The 25,690-nt window shown below is 38.4% G+C and overlaps 1 protein-coding gene across 1 annotated transcript in view; it reads left to right on the forward strand.

The window, feature by feature from the left end:
- Slc44a1 (solute carrier family 44 member 1) overlaps positions 1-19,916 on the forward strand; it is a 186,160-nt gene extending 166,244 nt beyond the window's left edge. The window contains exon 16 of the mRNA XM_027942969.3: positions 19,692-19,916. Within this exon, the coding sequence (XP_027798770.1) occupies positions 19,692-19,706 (15 nt within the window). The 3' untranslated portion in view covers positions 19,707-19,916. The remainder of the gene's footprint in view (positions 1-19,691) is intronic.
- The last annotated feature ends 5,774 nt before the right edge of the window (positions 19,917-25,690 follow it).

Raw genomic sequence — 25,690 nt, forward strand, 5'->3', positions numbered from 1 at the left:
CCATTTGTCAAGTCCCTTAGCATTCTGGAAATTAGATTTGAACTGTGTGCTGGAACAGGGGGTTCTTTTATGTAGATATTTGACAGAGATGGATGTCTGTGCCTTTTGTCTTAGAGGTTCTGCCTCCTCTCCCCGTCTTAGCACTGCTACACAAAGCATTCCCATCACACAGACCCTAGGAAAACTGATGTCCTTATTGGATCCAAGAATTTATTCAGAAACTGAGGTACAAAATAGACAAACTCGTAATTTTCTGCATAATTTTGCACCCTTTAAAAATAAGTGATAATGCTGGGTACAGTGGTGCATGCCTGTGATCCCAGCAGCTCAGGAGGCTGAGACAGGAGGATCGTGAGTTCAAAACCAGCCTCAGCAAAAGCGAGGCCCTAAGCAACTTAGTGAGACCCTGTCTCTAAATAAAATACAAAATATGGCTAGGGATATGGCTCAGTGGTCGAATGCCCCTGAGTTCAATCCCTATTGTTTTCCACAGCAGAGTGAACTGCTCACTTTGTGATCATACACACTCTCAAGACCTGCCCTCATACAGGATAGCTAAGTGGTCCCTTTGTCTCTCTCTCCTGCTTAGTCTTCAGCCATACCATGCATATCCTGGTCTAGTGGGAAAAGCATGGGATTCGGAATCTGATGGACATGAATTTGGATCTTGCCTGCCCCATTATGTTGACAAGTCACTTCTCTCTTTCTTTACCTGGCAAAAGGAACTAATGATACCTTCTCTTGAGGATTGAATGAGAAAAATGTGTGTGAAATCCTGACACCAGTGCCCAACATACATAGTCCTCAAAAAAGGTTAGTTCCTTTCCCTTCTTTTTCTGTTCTTCCCTTGATGCCAGTGAGTCATCAAAAGACCCAGAAACACACAGGCTCAGACTGCAACAGTGATAAGTGGTCACTAGTTCATGCTGTTCTGTGCTGTCCTGTGGAGCTTACTCCTAGAACAGGTTAATTAAATAAAAGCACTCTTTTTACTTACAGAATTTCTCTCCCAACCCCTCTGTAAAGATTTTGAGCTCTTTCAGGTATGGAACCTGACAGTCATTAACCAATCTGTCCCCCACCCCACCCCACACAAGAGGACTGTCAATATTTGCTCACCAGATGTGAGCCTCAACGCTGATGTGATCCCCAAAGCCAGGATTTCCTGGCCTATGGGCTGGGCTGTCCTATCTGCGCAGATAAGCAGCTTCTGCCTGACTGGCCCAGCCCCAAATCAGGAGAGGGCCTCAGCCACTCCTGCCAAGGTCTGACTTTCTTATTGGCAGATATTGCCTAACAGAATGTGGCTTCTTGCTCATTAGCTAAGTCAGCAGCCTAAAGGACATTACTCTCAAAGGTTTGGTCCAAAGTTAATCTTTGACTTAGAGGGATAACACTTGGAGGAACAGTCCGCTTTGCACATGGTCTATTTATCTACTCTTAATAGCCTGGAAATGCCAAAATGTTGGCAAACTGTGACTGAAAAAAAAAAAAAAAAAAAAACTTTGGCAGTAAACATGACAATGAAAATAGAGCCAAGCAACAAAAGACTAAACACAAAAGAAAAAGATTTACAAGCTGAAGAACCCTAGTGTTAGCACAGACATGCAGTAGGAAGCTAGGCAAAGCTTTAGTATTTCTGAATAGCAGTACCCAAATAGAAGTACCTGCCCACCGGCGGCTGCAAGACAAAGCTGGTGCCTGATATGGGGGGCGGGGGGAATGATCATCCTGAAATATTTCCCTGCTTTGTTTGTACTCAGAGGATTTAAAAGTATGTCCAAAGTAATTTTTATTTTAGTGTTTCAATAAGCTTCCCAGGGTGGGAAAGGGATTGTGCCTTCATTGTAATTTTTGCAAAGAGAATATCTTTCAGGAAATACACATCAGGAGAAAAAGCCTTGGGGTAGATCACATGTCTCAGTCTGGGATTTAGAAGGATTGAACATCTTGCACTCTGGGAAGCTTCTCGTTTGCTTTGGAACACATGACTTACAGGTACAGCCAAGCATTAATTCTTAATAGAAATTAACTTAGCCATTCCTGCTTTTTCCCAGTTGGGAAGTCCTCCTAGGAGGCAGCACTTCCAGACTGCCTGCTCTGATGGGGAGAGAGCAGAGCTGCTCTTTGGACTGTCTACACAGAGCTCCTTGCTCTATCTCTGAGCAGCTGGCGTCCATACAGTTCCTCAGCCCTTCATATACTGGCCAGAGTCTCTTTCGTTGGCCATCATTCAGAAAAAATGCATGGTCTGCAGAGCCCTGCCCATTCCAGAATCCCCTGATCTGGACAGAATGTACTCTGTTGTCATGCAGCACCCCAAGATTTTGGCAGGAAGAGATAAAATAGGACCAAATGTCCTGTTTTCCTTCTTAATGGATTCCTAGGAAAAAGGAAGAAGGTTAGAACACTGGATTAAATAAATGTCAGGGTCACCTGTGACTACTATTTTTTTTTTTACAAAATGTTGGTCTCTTATTGGGCATGGAAAGTTGAAATTACAACATTCTTTCATTTGTCCCAGAGACATACATGCATGGTGGGGTATGAAGAAAGTTACAAAGACTCTTCTTTTTCTGGGAAACAAGCATCTTTTTTTAGATGTCTTTTTTTTTACTTCCAAACTATGGAAGTCTACAAAGTGCCAGAAAATTGAGTTCATTACAAGTCATCGCCATGCTTATCTAAAAATAATGGTCTAGATAGGTCTGCTGTTGTGTTGCTTCAGTAGCCAACTGAGCAAGGCTCTGCAAGAGCCCATTCCGAAAGAAGCAGATCTACAGTATAATTTTGTGAAAAAACTAACAAATATCTAGATTCCAAAGGTTTAACCACTTCATATCTAGGTTAAGTATCCTTTATCTAAAATGCTAAGAACAAGTGTTTCAGATTTCAGATTCTCGAAATTTTGGAATATTCACATATACTTAATGAGATATCTCAGGAATGGAACCCAAGTCTAAATATAAAATTCATTTATGAATTATACACATAGCCTGCAACTTGTTTGGTTTTGTGGGAGGGAGTATTGAAGGGTTGAACCCTGGGGTAGTCTACTACTAAGCTACATCTCCAGCCCTTCACATTTTTTTATTTTGAGACAAAATCTCACTAACTCGCTGAGGCCGGCCTCAAACTTGTGATCCTCCTATGTCAGCATCCTGAGTTGCTGAGATTACAGGGACACCACACCACACCCAGCCTGAAAATAAGTTTATATAGTGTTTTTAGTGTCCCTGAGTTATGACTGTGACCCATCACATGAAGTCAGATGTGAAGTTTTCCACTTGTGGCATGATGTCAGTCCTCATCATTTTGGATTTCATATTTTCAGATTAGGGATGCTCAACATGTAGTTTTTAAAAGGTAGATGTTAAGCCTTTTAAGAAGTGTTTCACTTAAAAATTACTGGGTTTTTTTTTTTTTTCATTACAAATATAACCTGGAAATAGTTCCTCTAGTTTTCAAATATGCAATATGATAAAATGCATTACTATGTTATGAATTGGATTACTAGAATAGCATACATTGCTTCGGGAACAGATATCATGTCCAAAATATGCAAAATGGTACTATGGTAAGGGCTTTATGTGAATTATCTCTTTACTTTCTTATAAGAATCACAAGACATAAAGTTGTTCCCATTTTAAAAACGGGAGCACAACTCAGAGACCCAAGAAATTACTTAAGTAAGCATTCCAGCCCCAGTCATTAACTGTCAGTAGCCATTCTTGATCACAGGAGCTTGCACGATAGATATGTTTAGAGTAGCAGCAACACTCATAATCAAGTCTTGCATTAGGTTCACAATATTCCAGGAATCTTCTTTCGATTCTTTGAACACATGGACGCACAATCATTATTTTCCAGCATTGCAGAGGTTTAAGTCTTCCCATGACTTTGGACTCCTGAGAGCAGTAAACATGGTGCTTACTGTTCATGCTCACATCTTCCACTAAGCACCAGTGAGAGCAGAGCCATATTGTAGTTAGGTTGGACTCTCCCGAGTTACAAAGGTAAAGAAGTCTGCTCACTCCTTCTTTTCCTCAAGGTTGGAGTTAACAGCTGGCAAATTAGGTACTCAAGTCAAGAAGTATAAAAGTTACTCTCAAATAAAGAGTTAGGAGCTTGTGCTACTGTGCCAAAAAGGACCCTCACGCTGAAGGACTCCTGCCTTGACCTTGGGTCTCCTGCTCCATCCTTCTCTATCAGGAGCCATGAGACAGATCCCTGAATAGAGTAGTCCTGCCTCACGGACTGGCAGGTTGACGTGGCCATTGGTTAAGGGACAAAATTTGCATAATGTTCTAAAGACTTACTATAAAATGGTACTCTCTAAATCAAAATGGTTTGGGGCAAAGCCTAATCTCAGTGTCCTATTTGTAGTATGCCCAAAAGTAAACATTTTATTTCTTTTAAACTCTTAGAGTGACATCACCAACCTGAATGAAGAAAAAAATTCAATTTTTTAAAAATTTTGGCCTGATATTCAATGCCAAACAAGTTTATGGGTCAGATATCCAAGTCACCCAAATTCAAAACTTCAGTCTGATGCAGCCCTTTCTTTTCCCCAGTCGTCTCCCAGCCCCAACAAGGAGCAAAGGTAGATTTATGTCAAGCCTTGTATAAGATATGGTAGGTACTTAACAAAAGTTTGATTTTGAATGGTCAAAGCAAACATGGGATAGAAGGGAAGTGGGAGCAATGGAGAGTTTGAACTCAAATATTCAAATCTATCCCAATATTAGCATTAGCTTAATGTTAACAGCTCCTTTAAAAGTCATTTGGTGGGCTGGGGTTGTTGCTCAATGGTAGGAGTGCTTGCCTGGCATGTAGGAGGCACTGGGTTTGATTCTTAGCACTGCATATAAATAAACAAAATAAAGGCCGATTGACAACTAGAAAATATAAATACTTTTTTTTTAAAAAAAAGAGTCATTTGGCACTCCTGTTCTTTACCCAGAAACTATTTAGAAATTAGTGATGTGATTTTGCTACAAATCAGAGTATTTTTCCTAGTTATAAAATAACACAAACAACCCAAGTGTCCAAGAATAGGAAACTGGATGAATAAGTTGTGTTCCATCTACACCAGCTTTTTCCATCTCAGCAGATAGTACCACTGTTGAACAAACTGCTCAAACTGGAAACCTAGATTTATTCTTAAATTTATCCCTGTCTTTTTCAACATGTCATTCCAAGTCTTATCATTCTCCAAAGTATACAGGAAGATACAGATGTATTAAAGTGGGCATTAAATGCCACCAAGCCTAAAAGACCACATATAAAGAAGGTATTACTAATTGTAAGGGTTCGATTACTGGGGATACAGAAGGAAACACGTTGTCCAAGTAGCCAGGTAACTGAGAGTTGACTCCACCAAATTCATGGTAGGTTAAATTGAACTGAGAGCCATAGAGAAACATGGACCAGGAGGAAAAAGAAAACAATGATATCGGTTCACATATATTCAACATATGTGCAATACTGCATGGATGACTTAAGATTATTTTTCACATTTAATGTTAATGAACTGCAATCAGTGCCCACCTCTAGATCCTGAACAGTAGGATCCCTGCTCTTGTCCTCTTTCCAATCTCCTTCCATGGGCAAGAAGAGATATCTTGAGAATGGGACCCAAGTCTAAATATAAAATTCATTTATGAATTATACACATAGCTAATTATACACATGGGGCTAGGGAATGTGCCCACATTCCAAGATCACATTCCAGAAGCCCGGGATCCTAGAATTTCCCTCTTCCCCAGACAAGGCATGATTGGGTCTCTTAGGAACTTCCTCCTGAGCGGATTCTAGCTGTGGCTATGGTAGGTGATGTGGATAAAGCATGGATCTGAGGGCTCAGGTGTCCACAAGTGAGACCCCTCACCGTGTGGGCTAGAGCAAGGGGTGAGGAGAGAATAGGAGTGGGTTCTTCTATTTTTCTTCTTATCTCAGAGCCCATAAATATTAGCAGCAATCTTGATGCAGTGTCCACTGCTAACTATAAGGACTAACCAACTTCCCCCACTCCAATGTAAGATACCACTCCTTTATATCTTGAGTTATCCATTATGTCTACCCTGATTCATTCCCCCATCATCTCATTTGGATTATTGCAGTATTCACCTAACTAGTCTCCCCACCACCACCACTCTTGCCTCTCACTCCATTCTCCAACACATAATAGGTGAGTGAGCTTTTTAAACCATCATTCATTATGTTACTCCCACAGATTAAAATATAATACACCTTACGAGACCACAGAAGGCCTTCAGCTTCACCTCTCCCAGCCTCACCATGGTAGCCACAGTAACCATCTTTTAGTTTCAATACTAAGAATTTTTCTACCTGAGGTCTTTCAAATATGCTGCATCCTCTGTCTAGAATGTTCTTCCAGTTCTTCATTCTTGAAGTCCAGATTTCCTCTTTTCCCTTAGACCTTCTGCAACCAACTTGTATATCCCTGTTATTTTCTCTCATAGTATCCTGTTTTCTTCATGGTGTTTAATCGAAATTTATGCTTATGTATTTTTCCCTGTTTATTTATATAATGCCTATTTCCCCCATCATATTGTAAACACCATGTTCAACAATGAATAAATCAGAGCTTAGTACTGTGCACTGCATCATTTTGTGTGTGTATTAATTAATCTAGATAACAAGTACTGGAGCTGGGGATGTAGCTCAGTGGTAGAGTGATCACCTAACACTCAAGGCCCTGGGTTCAACCCCCAGTAGTGAAAGAAAATATTCAATCTATATAATGAAATATGATTTAGTCAATAAATAATGCTTTCAATTATCATAACTGACAAAAAGTTATATGTGATATAATTTCAAGTGAAAAGGCATGTTCTAGTAATATAATCCAACTTTTGTTTTAAAATGTCAATATAAACTAGGTATGGTGGTGCACACCTATAATCCCAGATACTTGGGAGACTGAGGCAAGAGGATCACAAGTTCAAGACCAGCCTGGGCAACTTAGTGAGAACCTGTTTCAAAATAAAATAAAAAGGGCAGAGGGTGTAGCTCTGTGGTGGAGCACTTGCCTAGCATGTACAAGGCCCTTGGTTCAATCCCCAGTACAAAACAAAGTCAACGTATACTCTCTATGTTGTAAAATATCTTCAGGGTGTTAAAGTAGTTATCTGGGTTGGGAAACTGTGACTGTAGTTTGTTTTCTTATTTTTGCTTATCTTTTAAAATACTAATAACACATTACTTTTGTAATCACACATTTTAATTTTAAAACTAAGTAGATTAATATCTACCTAAACAATAACTATCAAAATAGGCTCCTTTTTGTTGGAAGCAGTCTAGATGTCCAACATTAAGGGACTATTGAGTCAAGGTCTGGCACATCCATTCGATACAGTGTCGTACAGTCATTAAAAATCACTATGAAGAGTGCAATAGCATGAAAAATTCTAACAATATTATATTAACTTAAAAATAAAATGGGATGAAATAAAAATAATTTTCAAATGATGTTATTGCAATGATAGGATTATGGCAATTATCTTTGTTTGCCAACTTCCTGTAAAACCACTTTCTATAATGAAAGAAAATTACTTTAAAAATGAATATGGGGGCTGGGGATGTGGCTCAAGTGGTAGCACGCTCGCCTGGCATGCGTGCGGCCCGGGTTCGATCCTCAGCACCACATACAAAACAAACATGTTGTGTCCGCCGATAACTAAAAAATAAATATTAAAATTCTCTCTCTCTCTCCCCTCTCTCACTGTCAAAAAAAATGAATATGGGCTTGATCGATTTACATATGATCTTGCTGTATTAAATACTATTTTTTAACATGAATATTTGTATAATTTAGCCTTTCTATATATTTTGCTTCAAAATAAAATCTCCGTGGGATATGTAATGTGTCACTAATTCCACAAGGTGGCAATGTGAGAGTTACTAAACATCTTTGGACAGTTTGCTGGTGTTACCCAGTGCATTGCATTATTCCTAACAGTGTTTGGTTTTTGGTTTGATCTTTGGTATAAGTTGACACTGGCACTCACTTTAGGTTACAAGAATGTAACATATTTTATAGCTCTTGTTTTGACATTACTTAAAAATAATCCCCCTGACCACACATTTTCAGTTCCTCACTACTTCTTTGCTTCTTAAATCTTTTTCCACTTTAAAAACTAACAATAATCAAATAATACCAACTGTTGTTTCTTGAATGCCTTTTAACAGTGAGTCATCATGCAGAGTTTTTTGTATACATTACATCATGTACTCTTGCAGATCAGGTATTACTCTTTCCATTTTGTGGATGAGAAAAGAGGCTAGAGAAGATTGGTAATTTGTCAAAGTCATATTTATTATCTGCCACAGCCCAATTCAAACTCAATCTTCTTACACGAATTATTATATGGATAGATTAAAAAGTAAGTAAAGAAATGAATAAGTAAATAAAATGACTATACATAAATAAATGTACCGTGCATGTTTGAGTTTGTCAGGATGAACCCAATTAATGTGTATAACCATAAAGATCTAATATAAATAAATAAATGGATGGATGGATTTAGAAAATCACTTAGCTCATTATGGATAATAAAAATTACCAATCACAACAATAAAGTTAAAAATACAACCAAGCCAGATGTGGTGACAAACACCTATAATCCCAGTGGCTCATGAGGCTGAGGCAGGAGAAATGCAAACTCAAAGCCAGCCTCAGCAATTGAGCAAAACCCTTAGCAATTTAGCAAGACCCTGTCTCGAAAGAAAGAAAGAATGAGAGAGACAGAGAGAGAAAGAAAGAAATTATAGCCCAAAATATACATGTAAAAAAAATAGTCATATTCTTTTTTAATTTTTTTAGCTGTAGCTGGACACAGTACCTTTATTTTATTTATTTATTTTTATGTGATGCTAAGGATCGAACCCAATGCCTCGCACCTGCTAGGCGAGCGCCCTACCAATGAGCCATAACCCCAGCCCCCCCAAAATAGTCGTATTCTTATAATCGCCAAATAATAACTATTTTCATGCTCTGTCATAATTTCTTCATATGTGTATCTGCCTAGTATCTCTTGCTTAATTCAGGTAATGCTAAACATAAAAAGTTAGAGGAAATAAAATATATTAACAATTTTCAATCTTCTGTTTCCTTAATAAGCCTAATATGTGAGAGATTCCTCGTGTTATTATTAAGAGTTCTTTGAAAGCAGGACTCATAGATTTATAATATTTTTCATTAAAATGTTCTTTATTTTATTCAATCATTCTCCTATAATTGAATTTAGCAATTTTCTCAAAAAATTAAGGGGTTGTTGATAATGCTACAGTGATTATCCTTGTGTAGAAATCTTTGTTTATCTCAGCACCTCTTTTTGTTCAGTATACGTTCCTGGAATCTCAATGACTTATTGGGTAAAAAGAAATTGACTTTTAGGGGCTGGGGCTGGGGCTCAGCGGTAGAGCACTTGCCTGGCATGTGTGAGGCACTGGGTTTTATTCTTAGCACCACATGTAAATAAATAAAATAAAGGTCTATCAACAACTAAAAAATATTTTTTAAAAAAAAGAAAAAAGAAATTGACTTTTAGATGATACTTATTTTTGTTATATTTTTTTTATTAGTTACACATGACAGTACAATGATCTTGACAATTCATACATTTGAATCAAATGGGGTATAATTTCACGTTTTTCTGATTGTACAGGTTGCAGAATCACATTGGTCATACAGTCACCTATATACATACAGCAATAATAATGTCTATTTTATTCTGCTGCCCTTCCTATTGTTATAATTTTTAACATGATTATTAATACAAGTTCATTTTTAAAAACATAACGAACCCTCCTTTTCCTACTCCAAAATCCTTCCTTAACCCTCAAATCAGTAAAATACTCACCTATATTTTCTCCTATTTTAAATTTTTTTCTTCTATTTATTTATTTATTTTGGGGGTGCTGGGTCTTGGACTCGGCTTCATACACTAGGCGAGCCACTCTACCATTGAGCTGTATCTTCAGCTCAGCAAAGTTTCTCTTTTTTAAAAATAAGGTAAGAATTTATATTGTATTTTTAAAGTTTCGTTTCCCTTACTTTCACTTTCCTTATGTGTTATTAACTGGAAATAATTCATCATATGATGAGGAGTGAGGCCTAGTTATTAAGTAATTTTATCCCTTCCTCTGTTGATTTGTGGAGATGTTTTATCATGTGGTATAGATTCTTAATATTCCAAGAAGCCTACCAATTAAGAGTTGGGGCTTTGTGATTGGCCACATCTGGGTTCAGATCCTGGCACTACTATTTTTTTCTGGTTGTGAGCAAGTTACTCAGTCTATTTCATCCTCAGTTTTTCCACCTATAAAAGGGTGATTTTAGGGACGGTTCCATTGAAGGATGCATGTGGGGCAGTTAGCAAGGAGTGAGCTGCCCAGGAAACATCACATTGAGTATGCATCAGCTGCTATGACAGTGACTATGATATTAATAAAGTTATTCCATAACTTTAACAAATGGTGTAGAAAGCATTCACTTCAAATCTTTAGTGAATTACTTGGGAATATAATTGAAAACTAAAACAAAGCTGCATTCACACCTCCACAGTGTGGACCTTCGCTTGGTGCACTCACAGCTGAGTTATACACAACCACATCCACAGGGCACACAATTCACATCTTGCCTTAGAAGAAAGATTTGGAAGGATATTAAGGTCAGACTATCTCAAAACTTGGAGGGGTGGTAGTCTGCATTGGTTTAATTTTTTGAACAATGATTATGTATATCAAGGGAAAACAAGATTTTCCATTGGAAAAAGTGCTCATCTCAACAAGGTTATGAGTCAGCATCCAAGATTTAGGGCTTATCAAAAATATCAAAAACATCAGCACTTAAAGCTGCAAGTGCAGAGAGGACCTGAGGAACTGTTTCAAGGTGAATCTCTTGTTCCATCCATCTCTGTTCTTTCTTTTCCACTTTATTTATTGTAATTTTAGATTGCACGTCGTCATCTGTAAAGGCAATGCCCTGCATTCATTTACATTTTGAATTTTACTTAGCAACTTTTTCCCCTTAGTTTCCAGATGAAATTTAGATTCCCTTAAGCCTTCCTAATTGCCTACTGCTGTCTCCACTTGGATTTAATAAGAATGTCAGATGTAATATTCCCAAGCCAAACTCCACTCTCAGTAACTGGCCACCCTGCTTCCCGTTTGCTGACAGTGAAACCCTGTGTTCATCCTTAACCTTACTTTTTCTCTCAGACCCCGTATCCCGCCCATCGTGTAATGTAGTAGACTGTTTTTTCCACGGAGATCCATAACCCAATCACTTCTCACTTCTTCCACTGCCTTCATCCTTTATCCCTTGCCTAAAAAAATTCAACAGTCTAATAATTTGTCGCGTAGTACCAATTTCGTCCCATTACACATTATTCTTAACACAGGAGTCAGAGTGATCCTTTAAAACCCAAATGGGGTCTCATTACTCCTCTGCTCAGAACTCTCCAGCATCTCGCCATCTCACTGAGATCAAAATGCAAAGCCTCCACATGATTCATCTCCTACCCACCTGCCTATGACTGCTCTCAACTCATTCCCTGCTACTCGCTCTGCTCTAGCCATAGGATCACCTGGACCCTGGCTTTTCCATATTTATACCAGGCATATCTCAGCCTGTGACTTGCTTCCACAGGTGTCTGCCCTCAGTTGTTTCAGAGCTCAGCACAAATGTAGCCCATCCCAGAGGTATACCCCGAACTACTTACAGAATTCAGTACATTCCCTGTCTAGGCTAATATCCTTTATTTTTCTACGTTAGCACCTATTACCCTTTGATATATAAAACCACTTATTAACTATTGTTCCCTGTCAAAGAAGATTTCTGTGATTTGATTTAGAAGACTCTTCATTACAAAAATTAATATGGAAAAAAATGATTTTTGAAATTATTATTCTTCCCATGGAGAACTTTGCTGCCTTTAATTGTATTTAAGTCTTTTGTGTCCTCTAATGTGTATGAATCCTAATTATAGGTCTTCTCATGTGGAAATCAATGACAAAAACTTTCTCACTAAAGTTTTTCATAATTTATTTAAAAATTGAGACGTAATTCACCATTCTAAAGTGAACAACTTGTATTTTTTTGGCACATTCACAAAGCTGTGCAACCATGACCACTAACTCCAGAACATTCTCACCCCCAAAAAGTAACCCTATGCCATTTAGCAGTCAATGCCTATTTCCCTTACCCAGTACCTGGCAACTGTTAATCCTCCTTTATTTCTCTATAAATTTGCCTGTTCTGAATATTTCATGAAAATGAAATTACATAGCACATAGACTTTTTTTTTTTTGCCTGTTTTCTTTCACTTAGCATAACATTTTCAAAGTTCAACCATATTGTAGCTGCAATGGTTTGAATGGTTTGAGTGTATCCCCCAAGGGTTCATATGTTGAAAATTAATCCCCGTTGTGAGAGATAAAGAGGAGAGGTGATCTGACTATGATGTTTGGAGATGGGGCCTTTGGAAGGTGATTAGGATCAGATAAAGTAGTCAGGATGCAGCCCCCATGATTGAATATCAGGGGCCTTGTAAGCAAAGATAAATCAGAGGAGACAAAACTCATGTACACACTCTCTGTCTCTTGCCATGTGATGTCGTGGACTGACAGCAACCATCACCAGATGTGGTCCTTCAACCTGGACCTCCAGAACCATGAGCCAAAATAAAACTCTTTCATGAAAACTTATTCAGTCTGTGGTATTGTGTTATTGGCAACAAAAAACAGATGAATACAGTGGTATATACCAGTAGTCTATTCTTCTTTATGGCTGAATAATAATCCACTATATGATACACCACATTTTGTTTTTTTTATACATTAATTGATGAATACTTCAAGTTGTTTGCATCTTTCAGCTATTATGGATAATAATACTATGAACATTCATGTGTAAGTTTTGATGAGATATGTGATTTTAGTTCTCTTGGGGACATATCTAAGAGTAGAATTGCTAGGTCAGATGTAACTCTATGTTTAACCTTTTGAGGAACTGCCAAATTGTTTTACACAGCAGCTGCAAATAGCAATGGTAGGATTTCAATTTCTCTATGTCCTTGACAACTTGTGTTATTTCCCATCTTTTCTATCATATCCTTTCTAGTAGTTATGAAGTAGTATGTTTTTGTGGCTTGGCTTTGCATTTTCCTAATAACCAATTTTTTTAGAAGTCCAGAACAACAGTGGCTCTAGTTTTGGAATGATATTAATTAAGTACCTTGTCATATATTTATTAAATGTTCTTTGGATAAATGTCTATTCAAGACCTTTTTTGTTGTTGTTTTTTAAATTGGGTTGTCTTCTCGTTGAGTGTAAATATTCTTTACGTATTCTAGACACTACACTCTTAACAGATATATGATTTGCAAGTATTCTCTCCCATTTTGTGGGTTATCTTTTTGTTCTTTTAATTGTGTTCTTTGAAGCATAAAAGTTTTTAATTTTGGTTAAGTCAAATTATTTATCTTTTCCTGGGGTGCTTACACCTTTGTTTTCATACCTAAGAAAACATTGTTCAATCCAAGGTCATGATGCTTTAATCCTAAATTTTCTTCTGAGAGTTTTATTGTTTTAGTCTGGGTATTTATGTCTTTGATCTTTTTGAGCTAATTTTATGTATAGTGTATATAAAGTGAGGTAGGTACCCAACTTTCTTCTTTTGCATGTAAATATCCAGTTGTCCCATTACCCTTTATTGAAAGATTTTTTTCTTCCATTTAATAGTCTTGACCCCCTTGTCAAGGTCAAAACCAATTGACCACAGATGAATGGGTTTATTTCTAGACTCACAGTTCTATTTCATTGCTTTATATTTATTATCTGGATTCTTGACATACTGCAGTGAAATGAGTGTATTTTATTCTCTAACAAGCACCAAAATTATAATCTTACACCAGTTCATGCTTGTTCCTTGTTTACGGGTATGGGGAGGAGATTGACCTCCTCTGAGACGTGAGGACTATAAAGGATATTCACCTGAAAAGAAGATGGAGCTCTAAAATACTCTTTAAATACAAAGCTCAAATTCAAGTCCATTGAGCTTGACTAAAAGAATTCAAAACCTAGTAATTTTAGGGTAGGAATAACTCTGTAGACCCATCACCCTTAAATTCATGTGAGGAAATATTATTGAATGCTGTCTTTCTGTTCTGCTTTGTAGAAGGTTAAAGGTGGGGAATTGCATAAAACTTACCTAAATTGCAGAAGACTTACCTGTCTGTGATGCACATGATAAAGCAGCTTTGATTTAAGGATTTTTATTTCCTTGCATACTTCCAACATAAACAATTTGCAACAAGTTACCAAAATAGTAAATTGATTATATGAAATTACTTTTTTTAGAGGTCCAGAACAATAGTGGCTCTAGTTTTGGAATGGTTAATTTACAGCCCTTCTCTTTGTCAATAATTAACTAGTAGGCCAACGATCTCTTTAGGCCACTCCTTGTTAAAGATAATAAACATTATTGGTGTATAATAAAATGCTGTCTTTCTGTTCTGCTTTGTAGAAGGTTAGAGGTGGGGAATTGCATAAAACTTACCTAAAGTGCAGAAGACTTAACTAAAATGACATTAGATTATTAACAAGCAGGCTATAACAAGGGGTACGAAAACAAATGATTTCCTGGATTGAAAACTGTCTTTCTGTATTTAGAGACCAAAGCTATGTTGACATAATTTCCATCAACCCAAGATTGATCTCTTTTTTCCTGTGTACTGGTACCAGAGAGCCTAGAAGAGCCATAGATTTTGTGTTTTTACTGTGTTTATAACGAAACTTTTAAAAGCATTTTTTAAAAAGCATTAAAAAAATCATTTTCTAGCTACCATACCCCTATTCTGTACAATCAGGCAAATGCCACTTGTCATCTTCAGCAGATTAGAGAGTACTCTCTAAAGAGGATAAAGTAGGACTTGCGGAGGCATCAGAAATAGGGGACCATATTACGTCAAGGGGATTAAGTAGAAGTCTGAAAGTAGAAGAGGCCTTCTCCCACTCCCACTTCCCAGAAGTCTAGCAATGATATCTTTTCCCATTAAGTGGGAGACTAGGAAATCATTCTCTGGAGAATCTGACTAGCCCAAGAAAACACCAAAATAGGTGTATGGGGTAGGGCGGGGGCTCCAATTAAGACTCAGTCATGTCACCTGTAGAGAACTATTTCAATGACCAAATTGACCTAAAAATAAAAAACTTCCAGTTAATTTTAGTTTTAGTTAATTTTAATTTTTATTTAATTCTTAAATAAAAACGACCAGATCCTTGAGGCAAGTCTCTACTATGAAAGACCAAAACAAAGAAGAAAAGAAGAATAAAACAACTTGGGGGAAATAGATTGCAAGGTAAAGAAAATGTTTCTAAAAATTACTAATTCCACTCGAGGGAAAGATTGTATCCATGAAAATACTTGGCTATTTGAGAGGAAGATTCTGAAAACAAAAAGGAGCTCTCAAAAATTAAAAATGAGGGACTGGGGCTGTAGTCAGTGGTAGAGCACTTGCCTAGCAGGTGTGAGGCACTGGGTTCCATCCTCAGCACCACATAAAAATAAATAAGTGAACTTAAGGTATTGAGTTCATCTACAACTCAAAAATTAAAAAGGAAAAAATGTAAAGCTCATGAGAAGGTTTGGAAGATGAATTTGATGAAATGTCTCAGAAAGATGGAAAAGATGAAGTTGGAGATCCATTCCAAGTGATTCACCATCAAAACAAGGAGGAGGGGCATGAAGAGGTGGAGGATGTAAGAGGCAGCACAAGAGAAGCAAGAAGAGAAGAAATAGGAGAATCTAGGAGATATAATTCAGGAAAAGGGAAGCTTTCATAAGTGAAAGACATGAACTTCTAGATTAAAAATGGCCACTGATGAGGCCCTAGGTTCAATCCTTAGCACCACATAAAAATAAATAAAGTAAAGATATTGTGTCCAACTACAACTAAAAAATAGATATTTAAAAAAAAGCCTGGGACTGGGGATGTGGCTCAAGCGGTAACGCGCTCGCCTGGCATGCATGGGGCACTGGGTTCGATCCTCAGCACCACATAAAAATAAAATAAAGATGTTGTGTCCACCGAAAGCTGAAAAATAAACATTAAAAAATTCTCTCTCTCTCTCTCTCTCAAAAAAAAAAAAATGCCTACTGATTGCCTAGACGAATAGGTGAATATAGACCCATAACAATTGTGTCATCAAGTTATCTCAAAACACCTGGGCAAACCTTCCAGGAAGACAGAGACAGTGAGAAGGGTGATGGTGCTGTGTAAGCAGGGGATGTTACATACAACAAAAGTATCAAGAGTCAGAATGACATCGGCTTTCTCAAAAGAGTCCTGGGATGTTGCCTTCACATTTCTGAGGGGACATAATTTCCATCACAGAATTCTCTATGTATCCAAGCTATGCAATACATGTGAGGGTAGGACAAAGACATTTCAGACATGCAAAGGATTTCCATGGAATTGTACCAGTCATACCAAGATCACAATCAAAGGAAACTGATCGATGTTTTCTGTTTGTTTGTTTTTTAATCAAAAGGTGGCCAATAAAGAGTAAGTAACCAAAAAAAGTAGGACACATTAAAAATAATACATGAGAATAAGAATTCAAAGCCATTGAAGTTCACTTTTTATTCAATTATGTCATGAATATCTACTTTCCCTCCATTAAATGCTGAGTGTACAGTGGTGAGGAAAAAAAAAAAAAAGACACTTATCTTTGCCCTCATACAGCACATTAGTGAAAGGTTTAAATGATTATACATACACTTAATGGAATATTATGTGAACACTAAAAATACATTGAAAATAGAAATGTAGGATTGGTTTACAGTATAATGTGAGGCAAACAGAATGCATAGTATAACCAAACATGAACAAGAAGTCATAAAACTGAAAATAAATGTGGGGATGGTACACTTATGAATACATTTTTTTTTCTTTTTTCAAAAAGCCCTTGGATTTTGTATTGTGTTTTCAAATAATTGATGGAAGCATCAAAACATAGAATGTCCTAATTGCCTGTTTAAAATTTTATAGCAAATATTTCATTTGGAAAAAGTTGTTGCCACTTTAAAAAATATTTAATTTTTTCTGAAAGCTGTGTAACTCTTCATCCTTGACAGGATCTTATATTTGATTCCCCACTTCTGGTAGGAGAAACAGGGTCCCTTGGTGAGATGAACTTGTTCTAGCCATGCAGAGAAACAGGCAGATATGAGAAGGCATGCAGATCCAGAATCAGAGGCTAGAAAAGCCGATTAGACCTCATCTGTTAATTAGCTCTCTGAATCTCTAAGCAGGTGAATAAAATGCCTGCCTGTGACCAAATCAGAGAAAAGTCACTGGCAGTATGAGGGCAGTTGATGCCAGATGATGTATTTTACTATTCCTGGCCCCTGAGGTATGAATCATGCCTGAAGGGATGTTACTGAAGTACTTTCCTTAGTAGTTAGTGAACGCTCATTTTAGCGCTGAGTGTTTGTGTCAAATACGAGATTCCAAGAATCTCCATATGAATTGCTGTGTACAGAAGTCTTTTATACTCTATAGGAAATAAAACTGTCTAGGACCAGCTCATTAGATGTAGCCTTGGACTTTTAAGTCCAGGAAGAGACTTTGAACTCTCAAAGAGACTGACACAAAGAAAATTCAGGAATCCTGGAAATGAGTGTTCTAATCATTCCTTGGGATGAGCTGGAGTATGTTGTAAATTTTTTCATGTTCAAGGGAAGAGGAAAAGATAGAGCATCAAAGTATCTTATTTTTAAGTGTAGCATTTGGTTTTTTACATATTTTTAAATTTAAAAATAGGAAAGCTAGATGTAATATGGTCTTCTGGATGGGAGCCTGAAACAGAAAAGGACATTGTGGAAAATTGACAAAATCTGAACAAAGTATGGAACTCAGTTAACAGCTCTCCAACACTGTTGGTCCACTAGTTGTCTTAGTGATGTCAAAAGTTAACAGCAGGGGTAACCATGTGTAGGGTACATGGGAGCTTTCTATATTAACTTTTTAAATTTTCTGCAACCCAAAACTATTCTAAAATAAAAGTATATTTAAATTTTAAAAAAAGAATAAAGAACTTTTATCTCAATCTCAGTCAAATCACAATTTTGGCATAAGCCTAGAGTCCAGCCATGTGACCCTAACTAAGCAACAACCAGTATTGAATGTCAGTCTAATTATAGGACCTGTTATTTTCAATGGTCAGGGGGGAAAAATCATAAAAGTTGAAACTGCAAGTCAAAATATGTAAAATTATCAAAAAGAAACTAATAACATAGCACCATTTAGATGAGGTATTGTAGAAAACAGGAAATCATTGTAATGTCCTTGGTGAGGAACTGATATAGTAAAAGCAGTGGGTTAGGGATTGATTCTATCTGCAGTTTGCCAAATGGAATGAAGTTGGAAAGAAATCTGAGGTAGGAGGATCAGCAAAGAGGCAGTACGTGAAATTTAAAAATAAAATTTCAACATTAACCCTGAATAAACAGAGCCTGTTGTGGAGACGGATGCCTCTGGAGATTTTAGCCTGACACCATTAGATAATTGAATCACTGAATTACTTCATATTCTCTTGTTCCAAGTCTGAGCTCTCCTGGCACTGCCTGGTCAGAACTATCTGGTCACCTCTTGTCCTGCAGTGGCCCCATGCTTGCTTGAGAGTCAAGCTGAGTCTACACTTCTTTCATTATTAACCCATCCTAATGAGTTTTTTAACAAGTTATTAAAAAAAGAAAATTATCATTAAAAGAAAATTATCTCAAGCTTATAGAAAAGCTGTTAAATAAGAATGGTTCACAGAACACCAGGTGATATAGAGTCACACCTATTGTTAAACATTCATTTCATTTCATTTGCATCTTCTTTTTCCATCTCTCTCTGCCTACCCCTCCCCCATTTTGAATCACCTGAGCAGAATGTACGCACATCGTGGCCCTTCTGTTCTAAATACTCAATGTGTATTTCCTAAGATTCAGGATATCCTTCTGCAAAACCACAGAATCATTATTATCTTCAGTTAGTTTACTCAGTCACTGTTCCATGAATTGACCTTAACTATGGGAACACCCATTATCCTGGTCTGACTTGTCCCACGGCTAACTGAATTACAGGAGTGAAAAACCCAAAGTTTCATGTGGACTTCAGGTTTGGGTCTTTGAGAGTACCACAGAATCTTCAGAATAGCTTCAAATTTGATTCATGGTTCAGCCTCTAAAAATCTCTTTGTTAAAGAATAATGCTGATACCAATACTGATGAACCTGGCGCTAGCATTCCTTACCACGTGTCAGGCATTGTTCTAAGCACTTTGTATTTATTAATGTATTTAATCCTTAAAGGAACATACCATGATTATCTTCGTTTTATACTTGGGGAAGTGTAGGCACAGATGTTAAATACCTTGACCACCAATACACAGCTGATAAGGAAGTAGTATCAAGTCTTGAACCCAGGCTCTCTCAGATATTCCTTTTATTTGTTAATCTGGGTATGTATGTATGTATGTGTGTGCATTTAGCCCTCTTACATTTCTTAATGTCTAAAGATTATCCCACGTTATTTCTGGTTACTGATTGATTCTCACTGTCATGTCCCCCTAGGAGAGAAGCATTCATTTGCTTGATGTGTTTGTTTTCAGCTAAAGAGAAGATGACTGGGTTCATGAGACCGGAAGAATGAACTCAAAGGAGGCTGTCTACATTGGGTTCTCCCACTCAGCAGCTGTGGAGCGTCTGAGGATGAAGAGCAGGATCTTATTACTTGAACAGAGGCATGCGACAAGGTTCCCCAGCCATGAACAGCCAAGTGGATTTGCTGCAGTGGGGCAGTCTAATAAATGATTAACCAGAAGCTTTGGTAATAATCTGTCTTGCAGCAGTGTCTTCAAACTTCTCTTCTAATCTTGTGCATGTTTAGAGATTCCATTCTAGATTCCACTAGATTCCATCTAATGCCAGTACTGCTACAGTCTGCATCTGCAAGGGAATTCTCTTGGTGCAGGCTGGGTCTGTCCTCTTTGACTCTACTATTTATAGAGCTGATGTGGGTTAACAGCTATTATTTATTCAGGGCCTCTTCCAGGCCAAGCATTAGGATGAGTGCACTACATACATTTAGTCCTTACAACAGCTCTGTAAATTTGCGCCTATTATTTTCATTTTGCCCATAAGGAAATGGAGGCTCAGAGAGTTTGTGTGCTATGGTAAGCTCACAAGGTTGCCAGGGTTAGTATTCAAATCAAGGCTCCTACACTTTAACACTCTGCTTTACTCATTATTGTTTCAGAGAAAATTACTCTACAATACCATCACAGGTATTACTTCCTCTCTGAGTAAGGGTGGGGATGGTGATGCATGTATGTGGGAAGTGTCTTCAAGGGAGCATCAGTGAGACCATAGAGGTGCACAAGAATCACAGAGTGATATTCTAAACAAAATAATTCTTAATGTGCTTTTATGGCCTGAGTCAAATCCAGCCCCCAATCTATTTTTGTAAATAAAGTTTTATGGGAACACAGCCACACCCAATCCTTTATATACTGCTTATGGCTACTGTCTTCTATAGTGGCAGAGTTGCATAATTGTAACAGAGACCATGAATAAAATATTTACTATATAGCCCTTTCAGAAAAACTTTACCAATTCCCAATTTAATGATTTTGGAAGAAAGTCATCCATTTTCATTAAGACCTTTTTCTTATTTTTTCCATTTGACTGAAAACTATTTAAAAATTTATGATGTTTAGATAATCCCTATATTCTAATGGATGTGGTGGTAGTGGTGGTGGAGTGGGGGTTGTGAGCTATAAGGATCTAACTAGGGAAAGGAAGGGGCTGGGGAGGGACCTGGGCCTCCTGGTCCCCCTAAACTCTTCACCCCAGACTCCTCCCACTCGCTTCCTTCCTATTCCTCCTGCCAAATTGTGTCCTAAAATAACTTTTGGTTCATAAACATGTAAGTGGCTTCCCACATACTACTTGCTCAAATCCCAGCGCCTTGGTCAGGAATTCAAAGACCATGACAGTCTTTGAATTTAAATTTAATATGTAAATTTATATATTTCAAAGCCAACTTGTCATCGATTCACTTTTATGAAAAACAGAAGAATAAATACAAATACATACTTACAGGTGTTTGTCCTAGTCTGTTTAAGCTGCTATTACATGATAACATAGACTGTGTAGTTCATAAACAACAGAAGCTTATTTCTCGCAGTTCTGGACACCTGGAAGAGCTAGATCAAAGTGCTGGCAGCAGATTCAGTGTCTGGTTAGGTCCTGTTCTCTGATTCATAGACAGTACCTTCTTATTGCATCCTCACGCGCTGGAGAGAGCCAGGGTCCTCCTGGGGCTTCCTTTCTTTCCATCCCATTCTTCAGGGCTTCACCCCCATGATCTAATCACCTCACAAAGGCTCTTAATAGCGTCATTTTGTGGGTTAGGATTTCAACAAGTGAATTTTGACATAAATATTCAGACTGTAGCAATGCTATATTTGATAACATGAAACTAAGCTTAGATTTCACACCTGATACCTGATCTTAGCCAAAAGAACAATTATGAATGTATTAATCAGTTTCTACAGATGTTGTCCATTGTATTTTTAAAAAATTCTAGCTGTTTTTAAAACTGTAATATCATGAGCTTTCTCTCATGTTGCTATGTATTTTTCATAAAGATAACTTTTTATGTCTGCAGACTTTTCCATCTCATATATGTTCTAATGTTTTCCTAACACTTCTCCAGCATTTGGCCATTGAAGGTTTCTCTCTCCATTCAATTAATTTCATCTCCTACTTTCATTCCTTGGAATTGTTCTCTCATCATTTTCTACCTCGGCTTGGAAAGGATCCTATTTCCCTTCCTGTCTGCTGCTAGGTCAAGGTGTAGCCTATGAGATGGACGGAAATGGGCTACATTTTCTAATCATAGAATATTACACCCTGTCTACCTTGCCCTTTTAGTTCTTCCTGTCACCTTTCTGCCTCTGACTGTTTTGTCGTGGAGAAGTACAGATTGACCTTCAGAATGAGAGAGGGATTTCAAGAGGCTTATTTTTCCAGGAAGTGCTGACATAGAACCATCTCAACCTGACAGCGAAGGCAGTGCAGTATCAAAGAACACAGACACTATTATTTCCTGGTGCTATGTACTTAGGAGAGTGGTTTACTCCAGAAAATAACAATAGATATTTAACACATATTGCACATTTTCTGTATGTCTGGCATTAGTCTAAGAACTTTATATATATAAAGTCATTTATTCTCATAGTAATCATATCAAGTGGACACTTTTAATACACTCATTTTATGAGAGAATGAGGTATGAAGAAGTTAAGAATTTGCTGAAGGCCACACAGTCAGAAAGTAGACTTGGGATTTGAATTCAAACACCCTGGCATCAGAGTCTGGGTCTCACCCAGTAAGTGCAGTGAAGCATGCACTCTGGCCCTTTATCTCCCCAGTCTCAACCAGACCTCTAACATTTTAGAGAATAGGAAAAAGGAGAGGGGCATCTGAGCAATGATCCAATAGGGAGCCTGTTTTTCTGAGTTGGAGGGATCTGGCTTCTGGCCAGCATCCTGGGTGGATTTCCTTTCATGAGGAGATTGACAGATTTAATTTACTTTATTCATGATCATCCTCTGAACATGGTGAGTCCAGAGGTGTGTCTAAGGCCTAAGTAGAATATGTCGGAAGTCTCTGAGCTTCCCAGAGCTTACTCATCTCAGTGTCCCCAGTGTCTAGAAGAAACAGGCCATCATGCATGATGTTATGGCACAGTAAAATCCTAATAGCTAGGGTTTAGTGAACTGGCCCTCTCGGGCCCTTCTCCAGGAAGCAGTGGGACCTCTTCCAACGGAGTGAGGGTGAGGAGAAGAAATCTAGAGAGCCTTCCAAAGGTGAGTACAATTACATGGTCAAGTCTGAAAGGAAATAAATGATTATTGACCTGAAGTTGGAAAAATAATGGAACCTCAAGGTTCAGAAAGATGTTAAAAGTTATCTCTACCAGTTACCCTTCCAGTGCCCATACCACCCCCCAATGACAGCTCTAAGCAAATGCCCAGCCTCTGCTTGGATACCCCGAATGATGGGAATCTCACTTACCAAGCCATTTATTCCAGTTCTGTATGAATTTCTTAGAAAGTTAGACAATTTGTTTAATGGAAATCTGTCTTCTGAACTTCCCCCAGTCGGGTGTGATTCTACCTGTGTGATGGTAGACAACACGTCATCTCTGATGTCCACACAACAGCCCTGGGGAGATTTGAAGTCAATGATTACATCTTCCCTGAGTTTTTCCTTTCAGGTTAAAGACATGCCGGTGTTTGTGTCTCTTCTTGCATGGTTTTCTGGCCCTTGGCCAATCAGGTTTGTGTCTAGTGATTGCTTCTCACTTGGCTTAGAGCTCTCCAAGTATGGAGCCAGACTACCCCATAGAGTGCCAGCCCACTTCAGGGCTGCACTGTCCTTTTCCTCCTAGGAGACCCTGTCCATAATGAGTGTCTAGGGTCAGAAATTAGTGCTCTAACTTCCCAGAGGTTCCAGGGCTTTGGAGAGAGTTTGGTCTTTCATCAGAAGAGGGCAGAAAACATAATTAGTTAGGTTTTTATGCTTGGGAAGAGAGGATCATGGCAAATTTTTTGAATCATTACTATATTCCAGAAACTGTGCTAACCACTTAACAGGGATTATTTCATTTAATCCACTCAACAACCCTTGTACATGCTAGGGCTATGATTCCTACTTCACAACTGAAGAAAATAAGGCTTAGAGAAGCCTCAGGGTTTTCCGAGTCTGGGTAGTGTATACTAAGACCCTTGCCAGATGTTAGCAGGGAGCATGGGTAAAGATGTGGAGCTTCAAAAAGAGCAACATTTGGCTAGTGATGCTTCAGAAAAGTCAAGCATAGAAGTGAAAAGGGGAGCTGGGGTAAAACTAGATCTCCTGAGGCTCCAAAGACCCAAAGGGAGAAAGAACCACGCAAGGGTGGCATAGAAGGACACAGTGTACAGGAAGTAATGTAACTGCTACTTACTAAATGCCAACTAAGCCAAGCATAAAACATACATAATCTCCTTTAATCCTCACAACAACCCTAAAAGGGAATTATGATCACTATGTTACAGATGAGGAAATTGAGGCTTAGTGAGGATAAGAGACTCATTGGTGTCCACATAGGTGGTAAGAAACAGTGTCTGGTTTTACGTGCAGACATGTGACTCCATGCCAGTGACCCTAAACTGACATCCAAGGGGAAGACTGTTGGAGACACAGAAAGGAAGGAAATTTTTCTCCCACCAGATAGGGGATCCCAGAACTTATGAGGCAATTCAGGGCTACAGGCAATGCCTGCCTGGCACCCCTCAGAGTGACAGAGAACCTGGTCCTGGGAGGGGTTGTCAGACATTAGCAGTGACAACTATGAGGTTATCCTGACTTGGAGTTTCCTTAGAAAGAGGTTCATGGGGCCCAGAAGCCTCATTCAGAAAAATATGGCTAGAAATGCTATATCAGAATCAGAAAACTAAGGTTTTTTGGGGAGTGGGTGGGTACTGGGGATTGAACTCCGGGCACTTGACCACTGAGCCACATCTCCAGCCCAATTTTTTATTTTTTATTTTCCTTAGAGACAGGGTTTCACTGAGTTGCTTAGTGCTGAAGCTGGCTTTGAACTCATGATCCTCCTATCTCAGCCTCCGGAGCCACTGGGATTAGAGGCGTGTGCCACTGAGCCTGGAGCAAACTAAGTATTGAAACAACATCTGTTTTTATTCCCCTGTAGTTTCTTTTTCCGTTTTTTTTTTTTTTAAGCAATTTTACTTCTCTTAATTTAATAGTTTGCAAGCATTGGTGTGCATCAGAATCACCTGGAAGACTTGTTAAAAACAGAGTTTTTAGTTCAGAGTTCCTAGTTCAGTTAGGGAAGAAATCTGAGAATTTGCACTTTGAAGTTAGCAAGTAATGCTGAGGCAGCTGCTACAGGGAACCCATTTAAGAGCTAGTACTTTGGTGGTAAAACTGTTTTTGAAAATTTTTATCTTGAAATGGTGAGTGCAGAAAAAGTAAAGGATTTGCCTATAAGCCAGAGACACTGAGAGTGGGTTGGGGTACAGAGTTCACCAATCTTCATGAATGATTACGGTGAGAGAACCTATATGAACTGGGGAAGAAAGAAGTCACAGCCAGAAGGAAATAGCTGTTCCCGAATGGGAACAAGGGGAAGTAAGGGAGCCAGGATGAGTTTGGCAGTGGAACCAGACCAAAAGAGCCATAAATCTGGTGAGGGCAGAAGTCACTTAGGGTAAAGCAATTGTTGAAATCTGCAGACTCCTGGCTGGGCTGCAGGAGAGAACCGGAGGAGCTGGAGGCAAGGAGCCAGGAGTGAGCTCCTAGAGGATGAGCCTGTGACAGAGTCTGGCGATCACATTTCAGCTGCGACTCACTGTCTCCCAAAGCCTCTCTCTTCCTCCTCCTGTGGTGGTGTCCATCAGTCATAAAGTGCCCAAGATTTGCCCTTTAATAGGACTGAGGTGAAACCCTGGCATCTGAAGAAGAAAGAATGGCATGGAATGCTCTTTCCTTCTCTTTGTGGGAGTCCAGGTGGCAAGCAAGGGCAGCACTGGGAACCATA

This window comes from Marmota flaviventris, chromosome 13 (assembly GCF_047511675.1).
Source record: "Marmota flaviventris isolate mMarFla1 chromosome 13, mMarFla1.hap1, whole genome shotgun sequence".
In the NCBI taxonomy this organism is placed as follows: domain Eukaryota; kingdom Metazoa; phylum Chordata; class Mammalia; order Rodentia; family Sciuridae; genus Marmota; species Marmota flaviventris.